At 40.5% G+C, this 10,599-nt stretch overlaps 1 protein-coding gene across 1 annotated transcript in view; it reads right to left on the reverse strand.

The window, feature by feature from the left end:
- LOC114054229 (protein phosphatase 1 regulatory subunit 42-like) overlaps nt 1-3,957 on the reverse strand; it is a 47,041-nt gene extending 43,084 nt beyond the window's left edge. The window contains exons 1-2 of the mRNA XM_027877405.1: nt 3,869-3,957; nt 1,628-1,848 (exon numbers count right to left, since the gene is read on the reverse strand). Of these exons, the coding sequence (XP_027733206.1) occupies nt 1,628-1,756 (129 nt within the window). The 5' untranslated portion in view covers nt 1,757-1,848; nt 3,869-3,957. The remainder of the gene's footprint in view (nt 1-1,627; nt 1,849-3,868) is intronic.
- Between the last annotated feature and the right edge of the window lie 6,642 nt (nt 3,958-10,599).

The raw sequence follows: 10,599 nt of genomic DNA on the forward strand, positions 1-10,599 counted from the left end.
AATATTACAACACTGAGGTTTCAGAGATGGGAACGCTGAGGCCCAGAGAGGTATTATTTATTTCAAATTCAGTTTGTTAATAGAATACTTTTATGGATATTAACATGTAGTTTAAAAAATAAAAGGGTTATTTTATTTTTTTTTACAAATATCTATATAAACTCTAATAAATTTGAAACTAGTAGTAAATTGAAAGGTTTTACGATATGAGACTGTTCCTTCCCCCAGCAAATGGCTGGGGGAAGGACTTTACATTTCATAAACCCTATTCTGGGGGGAAAAAATTGTTGGTTTGCATCAGTGATTCAGCAATAACTCTTTTAATGAGACAAGGATGATTCTGAGCTCACAGTAAACTGAAGATATAAAAAAAAAAATCAACTGCTAACTGGAATAATGTTGCCACTTTTTATTCATAAGGGGTGGGGAAAAGAGGATAGCCTTTCTCTTCCAGTTACAGTGAGAAAGTACAGGTGATTCTAGCACTTCTGCTCCTCACCCATCAGGCCTACCCCTCTGCAGGCTCTACACCTGTAGATTATGTACTTGAAGGCTCAGGATTGGCTACACTGGATGAGAAATATGAGGATAAAGAGCAAAAGGCTCAAAAAGCACCAAAGTATCAATCTCAAGTCTCTGCAGGACTGTTGACTCTTGTCTAATCTGACCTTTGAAACTTGATACCCCCAAATCCCTGAATTCGATTTATAAGAGATTAGAGCCAGAAGGGATTTCAAGAAGCCATCTAGTCCAGTCCCTTAATTAAAAATATGAGAGGTTAAATGACTTGTCCAGGGGTCACAAAGGTAAGAAGTATCAGAGTATGTAATACTTCTAGGTCCCTTGCCTCCAGAACCAGTGTTCCTTCCCCTATACCAGGCTTTTACACAGATGCAGATAGTGGGGAAGAAGCCTGCTACACAGTTGGGAGGTGGGTGTGGAAAGGGGGTAGGGTAGGGGGTTTATTACTAGTAATGAAGGAAACTTGCTTTTTTGCCTTTTAGGGGGAATGTGAGACCACATCCAGGGGAAGATTTTCTCCATTAAGATGGAGAAGAATAAAAGTCACCATCACTGTCATGACTTTGTGGAACACAGCCAGCGAGTGAGATATCCGAGCTATAGAAAACTGACAAATGGAAACTAGAATGAAAAATGCATGAGTTAAATCAGGCCAGGACCTTCACTGAGACATGCAAGTGACTGAAAATAATGAACAAGGAAGCAGATGATACTAGACCAGTCCTTCACGGAAGTCTTTAGCCATTGATTCCTATAGTACAGTTCGGCTACAGAGGGTCTGTGTTCATGCTTTTACTATCTCATTAAAAAGCTTGGAGGTGTTTGAGTCCCAACCTATTTTTGTGGGGGGAAATTAGAAGGACACTATACTATGCTCGGTCAGGAATGTAGATGCTATTGTTTTCATTGCTTTCTTTTTAATTTCTGTACCAATTAAATGTTTTACCATTTCAAAAAACAAAACACAGTAAATTATAAGCTTATTTATGAAGATACAGTGACTGAAAAAAAAAGTACCCTATAGCATCAGTTCCTAAATCCTACTATATTAGAAATTACATCAAAAAGAAGAATTTTACTTTATGTAAAAAATAAGAATTCTTACAATTACATCTATGTTTTTGTTTGAAAAGTTTAGGTGAGTTATTTTCTTCAAATACTGTGTAATATTCTCCTCTTTTTTGTTCTTTTGGTTGGCAGTTTTGGCAACTAGATCCAGTGTGAGTCGAACCATAATTTCTCAGTAAAGTTTAATTCCAAGGTAAAATTAATTTCATATCATCTCAAAAAGCAATTGCAATTTTTCTTATGATTGGCTTCCTAAAACTTAAAGAAAAACAATATTAGTATGGTAATTTACAGGAAAATTACTCTTTGATATTTCCTTCAACAAAACTTATATGGCAAAAAGATATTGTTTTTAAAATTTGGTTTTCCTCCTATCTGTATCATCTACTGTAATATGAGAACAACATTTGTTTTATTCTAGTGTGGTGAATAGGATCGTTAAAAATATAATATTTGGACCAACTTCCCTTTTTTTTTTTTTTTGGCTTGAGAAAAATGAGGCCCAAAGAAGTTAAATTATGTAGGTAAGTTATTTTGTCACATTTATTTTGCAATAAGAGGGACTAGAATAACCCAACTACTTTTGTATGTTACTTCAATTTATAAAACAATTTAACACACATTATCTCATTTGAGGCTTACAATATCCCAGCTGGGTTAAGTAACTCAACTATATTCAATGTAAGCCCAGATTTACAAATCAGAAAACTGAGTGTCACAGAAATGACTTGCCCAAAGTCACACAACTAATAAAAGACAGCCTGGAAAATGTGTTGGATCTGAAATCAAAGGACGTGGAGATCAAAATCTAGCTCTGCTACTTATTCCTCATATAACTTGAAGTATGTTACTTCATCTCTCCACGCCTCAATTTCAATAAAGTATAAAATGAGGGGAGTAGATTAGGTGACCCTTATCGTCCAACTCTAAATTTTGAATGGTATGGCTGAGCCTAGGGCTTCTAACACTCAATCTAATAATTTTTTTAATTAAATCTCTGGTATCTTTATTTAACATATACACTATGTAAGGTGCACACACCAATGAAATCACGAATTTTTCAAAGTGTGAAAGCATACAGTAAGCAGTATGTATTCTTATATTCACTGTTTCAACTTGGAACATATAAAGTCTGCTTAATATGGAAAAGCTAATGATGGAATATGTTTTTATATGTGCATTAACTTTTAAGATAACTAATTGCTGTCAACCACCCAAGAAGAATGTCTATTTAGGTAATGACGGTCCTGCAGGATTTCCTTAAGTGCTTTATAATATTCTTATTAAAACTGCAACAAAACATACAGGTTACAGTTGAGTAATGTTCCAGGCCATGTAATTACAGGAGAAACATATGCAGCTGGAACCTTCAGTAGGTGAAATCCTTAATTTGTATAGGTCAACTGGTGAACTCAGTTATGGTGTATTCTACAATGAAACTCAAGGTTCAGTAAACAGTATATGGTGGAGTTCAGTAAAGAAAATAAGCAGTTTACAATCATACCCTAGAAACATATATATGTATGTATACATACATATATACATATATATGTATACATACATATATATATACACACAGTTTACTAAAACTGCCTAAATACTATCCACATCATTAGAATATTCAGAATGTAAAATTTAACCCACTTTAGTACAATTATGAGCAAATCCTTTCAAGATAATAAAATCCCCATCACAGACCTAAGAGGATTTTTACATCAAATTTTGTTTGAATCTTAGTAAACAAATCTGGTTCCTGCTTGTGAAGTCATTTGTATAGCAAAATACTCTGTTTCTAGGAGGAAGAATTTATTAATGGTTATATGATGAAGTTTCATGTCAACAGGACACAATTTGTAGTTTTTCACGGCAAGGTCGTGCTAGTGGCATATAGAGCACTGAGTCCAACCCCTCATTTTACAGATAAGGAAACTGAGGCTCGGAGCGGGTGTAAATTACTCGTCCCAGAGCTACAGAGCTGTGAGGGGGAGCCGGGTCTCGTGGCTCTTTCCAGGCTCTTGGGGTTCGGGGCCTGGGGAGAAGAGGGAGGGTCGGCAGGGGGACCACCCGGGCGTCCCCTCCCCCCAGGGGGGCCTTTCACTTTGAACTCCTCGAGGCTCGCCCGGCGGTGAAGCTGTGCAGCTGACCCCCTTCCATTGGCGCCCTCCTCCCCCATATCCCCACAGTCGTACCCACCCTTCTCGGCCCCCCCCCGACCCTTGCCCCCCTACCCCCCCGGCGGCTCCGAAAGTCCCTGAAGATCACATCTTCTAGCCCTCACCGGAAGGCTCCCTCTCCCGGGAGGCTTCTCCCCTTCTCCGCCTTCCTCGGGAGGCTTCCTCGAGGACTCTTCCCCCGCCCGAGGCCTGAAAACCGCCCCGTGCTCCGGCGCTTCCAAGATCTGCGGCCGTTTGTTTGTCTTTTCCGGGACACAGCTCCAACGCTACGGCCGTCTTCGCCACACCGGGCCGGCGCGTCGCCATGGAGACGGGACGCTGACCAGCGCGTGCTGACTCCTAGCGGGGGCCGGGCGGTATCGCAGTGCGTGGAGGCCTCGGGTGTCCGGGCCGAGCCTCTCCGGGTGCCGCGGCCCTGCGGTCTCCAAGCGGGCGGGGGGAGAGTTCTGTGAGCAGCCTCCCCCCCCCAACAGGGTCCGGGCGTCTCGCCAGCCCCTCGCGGTCGTGAGCGCACGAGATCTAATAATAAGGTTTTCGAAGCGCTTTCCTCGCCACAAACCTCGGAGGCTGGACCGGGGAAGCTCGTTGGAAGGATGAGTGAAGGGAGGTCCCCGGGCTTTGCAGGGGTTTGCTCTGGTCACACCTGAGTTAATGAATGGTTGTCGGAGCTACCGTCCCGAGGTCTCCCGAATCCGTGTTTATAGGTGATCAGATGAATTTCTCAACTATTCAGAGCTCTTTCTATTGCGGTCAGAGAGGCTGAGACTCCTCAAACACTGGAGTACAGCAGTCAAGTTGGCAAAAAAGTTTATTGTTGCGCTTTTCAGCGGGCAAGGATTCTTAAGGAATCCTTAGAATTAGAGAGACTGAGGATGGAGCTGGGGTTTATATGGAAAAGGGCATGGGAAAGGAATGCCAGGAACACTGATGAGGTAATTCAAAGGTCCAGGTGTCTTTGGGAGCTATGGATGGGAAAGTGTAGGGAGTATGCCAGACAGGGAGGGAGATGACAGAGGTATGGATCTTTGCAGTCTGGCAGGAGGAAGAGTCCTTGGGCCAGAAAAGACACCCCCGTCTCTCTCTGTCCTGAGTAGAGAATGCTCTGCAACAAGGGAAAGCTTTCTCACAAGACAGGAGCTTACTAAGGAATTGGGAGGCTTCCAAAGACATGATCTGAGGGCTGGGGCCTGAGCAGCCCAGCACTCTCTCACCCAGCTTTGTGTAGCTGCACCAGAGAGAGAGGTAAGGGTCGTGCTGGGGCCCATGCAGGAGTAATTGCTAGGCACAGTGTCCTTGGGCTAGGGAGTGATTGTCAGAGACAGTGTTTCTGAGGCTAGGGAGAAATTGGGGGTCCAAGCACAAGCACTCAAGCACCCCATCATTTCCACTACAGAATAGAAAATGTCATAGATGGTATTGTTATCAGAAAAGGCAACGTCAGTAACTATGACCTGGGTCCCTACTTTTTCCATCTCCATAAAACATTTGTGAAAATGGTTTATACACATACATAAGTTAGGATGGGAGCTCCCTGAGGACAGGAACTCTTTTTTTTTTCCCCATGAGAAGAGGCAGTCAGGGTTTTGCGAGCCATTTTTCACGGTAATTCACGTCTTCACAATACTATTGACTGCTGTAAGGAAATTCAAGATTCTTCTGACTTTTGTTTGTTGATTGCCAATAACAAAAAACAAAACAAAACAAAACAAACATCGAATTTGATTCAGTCTAGCAAAACACCAGAACAGGATGACTTCCAAGCATATGTTAAAATACTCAAGATTTCCTGATAAATGAAAACCTGGAAATAACTTTAGCGATCCTTTGATTGTCAGTAACGAAAGAGACAAAGGAAATGTTAAAGAATGCTTGCTAAAGATGGTCATCTCTGTCAGAAAATATGAAAAAGAACAAAGTAAAAAGTGCACAGCAGAGAACAAAAGAACTTAAAAGGAAGCAAAGAAAAAACGGAGATCTCGGAACACAATGTGTAGTATTTGTCTTACAGGCTTTCTTGGAATGGAAATTTATTGCTGTATATTTTGAATCCTCTCACGTTCTGCTTTGTACATGGCAGTGCTTTTTTTTCTTTTTTTCTTTTGTATTTAAGTTTTAGTATTTAAGTTTGTTTCTTTTTCTTTTCTTTTTGTTCAGTTATATACGCATGACTGGAAAAAGAGGTGGACCAATCACAAAGCAAGACAGGTGGTCAGTTCAAGTCTTACACTTTGCCATCCATGAACATTTTTATTCCTTTCCAGTTTTTTATAATATAGGGTTAGGGACAAGATTTGTGATTTTATTGGGATAGAGAACTCCCAGATGAGGAAACTTCTACTAAGCAGGTTATTAGACTTTTATCAATGATACAATATGTGATGAAAACACATTTTTTCAATTGTCAATATCCTAGGTGAAAGATTTCATTCATGCATAAACTGTAATTTTATGTAATGAAAATTGTTTTCTTTTTTTTGATCACATATTCCTTGGCTTGGTTAAGCACTACTATTAATACTTTTGTATTTGTGAGTCCTTTTCTTTTTCTGAGTAGAGTGATATCACTGGGTCAAAAGGTACTTGTAATTTAATGACTTTTTGGACATAGATGAAAATTGCTTTTCAGAATGGCTAGGGCAATTCATGACTCCACCAACAATGTATTAGTATTCCTATTTTCCTGTAGTCTTTCCATTATTTGTTATTTTTCTCTTTTGTCATCTCTGCCAATGTGATGGGTATGAGATAGAATCTAGGAGTTATTTTAATTTGCATTTGTCTAATTATTAATGATTTGTAGCATTTTTTCATATGCTAGTTAATACCTTGAATTTTTTTTTTTCTTTGAAAACTGCCTGTTCATATCCTTTGGTGTCTATTGTAATATATTTGAATTAATTCCTTACATATCTTGGATATGAGACTTTTATAAGAAACATATTGCAAAAATTTCCCCCAGGTTCCTGTTTCCCTTCTAATATTAACTGCATTCATTTTATTAGTGTAAAACCTTTTAAATATTATGTAATCAAATTTCTTCATTTATTATTTTGTGATTCTCTCTATTCCTTGTTTGGTCATGAACTCTTCCCTTATCCATAGATAGGAAAAGTAATTTCTTCCTTGTTCCTCTAATCTGTTTATGTTACCTTTTATTTCTAAGTTATATATCCATTTAAAGTTTATTTTGGTATATGGTATAAGATGTTGGTCTATACCTAATTTCTGATAGACTGCTTTCCAGTTTTCCCAGTAGTTTTTATCAAATGGTGGATCTTTGGGTTTATTGGAAACTACGCTACGCTATGTTACTTCCCTAATTTGTCCTACTGACAGACTTTTCTATTTTTTTACCCATACAGTAGTATGATTTGAGATCTGGTACTTCTAGGCTTCCTTCTTTCCCACTTTTTTCATTATTTCACTTAAGATTTTTGACCCTTTTGTTCCTCCAGATTCATTGTTATGTTTTCAGTATTTATAAAATAAACCATTTATACCCAGCAATAGCACTTCTAGGGCTATATCCCAAAGAGATCATACAAATGGGAAAAGGACCCACATGTACAAAAATATTCATAGCAGCTCTTTTTGTGGTGGCAAAGAATTGGAAATTGAGGGGATGCCCATCAATTGGCGAATGGCTGAGCAAGTTGTGATATATGAATGTGATGGAATACTATTGTGCTATAAGAAATGATGAGCAGGCTGACTTCAGAAAAACCTGGAAAGACTTGTATGGTCTGATGCTGAGTGAAGTGAGCAGAACCAAGAGAACGACGTACACAATAACAGCCACGTTGTGTGATTTGATAAACTTAACCCTTCCTGGCAATACAAGGATCTAAGACATCTCCAGAGGTCTTGTGATGGAAAATGCTATCCACACCCAAAGAAAGAACTATGGAAGCTGAATTACTATTTTTTTTTCTCTTCTGTTGACCTTTGTTTCCTCTTTCTGATGGTTCCTCCTATTGGTTTTAATTTTACTTACAACATCACTAATGTGAAAATATGTTTAATATGAATGTAAATGTAAAAAAAAATAAACCATTTACCTATGAAATATTAAATGGCCCAGAATAAGGCCTTCAGATGCACTGGGTACATGCTTTGTATCAAGGATTCATGGAGGCATCTGGCCTCAAATTACACATGATGGGAAGGCACAGACGCTTGATGGAGGGAGTATCCAATTCAAAGATACCACAGATATATGGAATTATTGAAGCACTAAGTGGATCAATCAACAATTAATCAATAAGCATTCACTAAGTTCCAGATACTGTGCTAGGCACTAGAAATGATGGTCCCTCCCACAGGCTTTCTGTTTATAAGGTCCATCTTGTCTCCATTAAGATGCTAGATTCTTATAATCTAGCCACTGCTCTGATTCTTAAAATCTAGCCACTGCTTACCCATGTTCAGACTCCTTAAGAGTCTGTCTAATATGGCGGATGTTCTAATAAACCTTGTCTTTGGCTGAAAGAAGGGTTAGGTTGAATTCTTTCGGTGTGTTGTGATTTTGGGGTCCCAGCACCCCTAAGCCCCTAAACTGCATCATTTTGGTGGCCCGTATGGGGAAACTGCCTAACCCCAACTTCTTCTCCAGCCAAGACTGGAAGGTATGTAAGCCCACACCCCCCCTTTCTTGCTATACTGCATGGTTGGAAAAATTGAATTATCTGAATCTAAACAGAGCTAAGGATGTTTTATACTCTCAAAGTTGGGCCCTAAATCTAGTCCCTGCTTTGTATCTGGGCCCTGCAGTCTTTTCTGTCAGATTTGTGTCTTCTAGACTCTACAGGCCATTCACCTACAGTTGGTAACAGCCAGCCAATGTCCCCGCATTGTTCCCTGGATGAAGCCTGTGCTTGGTTCCAGTCAACCTCCTCTTTGGGACCCCCTCAAGGCAGGGACAGCACTATGCCCCTTGCCAGCAGGAAGCAGTTTCAGAAGCCAAGACCTTCGCCCCCTACTCCAAAAGAATTTGGGTCCCATTTGTTTGAGGGGAGAATGATGGGATTGGGATCTGGTCCCCAGAAAGGAAAAAACCTGGACTTTCCCACATGGCCAAATCTCTAGCATTCGCCTGAGGTTATAATCTCATCAACTGGCCTTTCATTGTGGCTACACCCAATCTCCCCTCCATTGTCTTACCCCTTTGTATGGCCCCTGGCCATTTCCCACCCTTAATCCTAGCTAGGCTCCATTCTCCCTTGGCCACGAGGTCCAGGTCCCAGGAGTTCTGTTCACCCCAGCTTACTGGCCACTCCTAGTTCCCTCCCACAGGCTTTCTGTATCTTGTCTCCATTAAGATGCTTAGATTCTTATAATCTAGCCACAGCTCTGATTCTTAGAATCTAGCCAATAGCCCATAGATGCTCAAATTCCTTAAGAGTAGCTAATATGGCGAATCTTCAATAAACCTTGTTTTTGGCTGCAAGAAGGCTTGGGTCGAATTCTTTCGGGCGGGACCCGGGTGTCGTGATTTTTGGGATTCCAGGACCCCTAACCTCTAGACCGCATCAGAAATACAACTATAACAAGTGAAACATTTCCTATTTGCAAGGAGCTTATGTATTATTTTGATTGTTTGGGATTAAACCTGGCCAATCATTTACCTATTTATTCCCCTTGGTACCAATATAATGTCTTGAACATAATAGGCGCTCACCAAATATTTTTGAATGAGTGAGCCCTATTAGTTAAATAATTGGGCTGGAGATAGGCATTGGATCTGTGGTTTCATTCATTCATTTTTCTATAATAGTCTTAGGGAGTTGCCTAGAGAATTTCAAGAAGAATGGGTGTAATCAGTGGTTGAAATATAAGCTCCTTGAAGACAGGGACTAATCAGTCCTTTTTTTCCCCTTTGTATCCTTAACACCTAACTCAGGGCTTAGGACATAGTAGGTACTTAGTAATACTTTTTAAAAAATAATGTGGTTGTTTTATTGACCAGTTTTGTTTGGATACACCATATAAATCCCACAAATTCACAATCATGGTGGATTTATGGGAAGAAATTGACAAGAATGTCGTAGGAGGCATGGAAGGGTTATGATCTGTAAATCATACTGGAGGAGGTGGTGCTCACACTAATGAGGTTATTGATCTGTCAAAGTAAGTTACATTGAAATTCAAATTAACTTTTTTTTTTCAGCCAGAGACAAGGTTTATTAGAACATCAATCTGAGTTGGGTGAGATTTAAAGAATTCGCCATATTGGCCAGACTCTTAAGGGATCTAAGAATTTGTATCACTAATGCAAGTGGTCCAGATCTTAAGAATCTGAGTACCTTAATGGAGACAAGGTGAATCTTATATACAGAATGACTGTGAGAGGGATCCAGGAGTGGCCAAGTAGTCTGGGGTGACTGGAGGAGGGGTCTAAGGAGGATCTGGATGGGAGTGGCCAATAAGCTGGGGTGACTGTGAGGTAACAGAACACCTGGGACCTGGACCACTCCCTCTGGCCAAAGGAGAATGGAGTCCAGATAGGATTAAGGGTGGGAAGTGGCCAGGGTCAATTGGGAGGTAACAGAATTGGGAATTGGGTGAAGCCACAATGAAAGGCCATTTGGGTGGATAAACGGCCTAAGGCAAACGCCAGAGATTTGGGAAAAGTTCAGGGATTTTCTTTTTTGGGGTTCAGATTCCATCCCCATCATTCCCCCCTCAAACAAATGGGACCTAAATTCTTTTGGGGTAAGGCGTGAAGGTCTTGGCTTCTGACACAGCTTCCTGCTGGCAAGGGGCATAGTGCTGTCCCTGCCTCGAGAGGCTCCCAAAGAGGAGGTTGATTAGAACTGAACACAAGCTGTATTCAGGG

This window comes from Vombatus ursinus, unplaced genomic scaffold, assembly GCF_900497805.2.
Source record: "Vombatus ursinus unplaced genomic scaffold, bare-nosed wombat genome assembly UNPS02014812.1, whole genome shotgun sequence".
Taxonomy (NCBI): Eukaryota; Metazoa; Chordata; class Mammalia; order Diprotodontia; family Vombatidae; genus Vombatus; species Vombatus ursinus.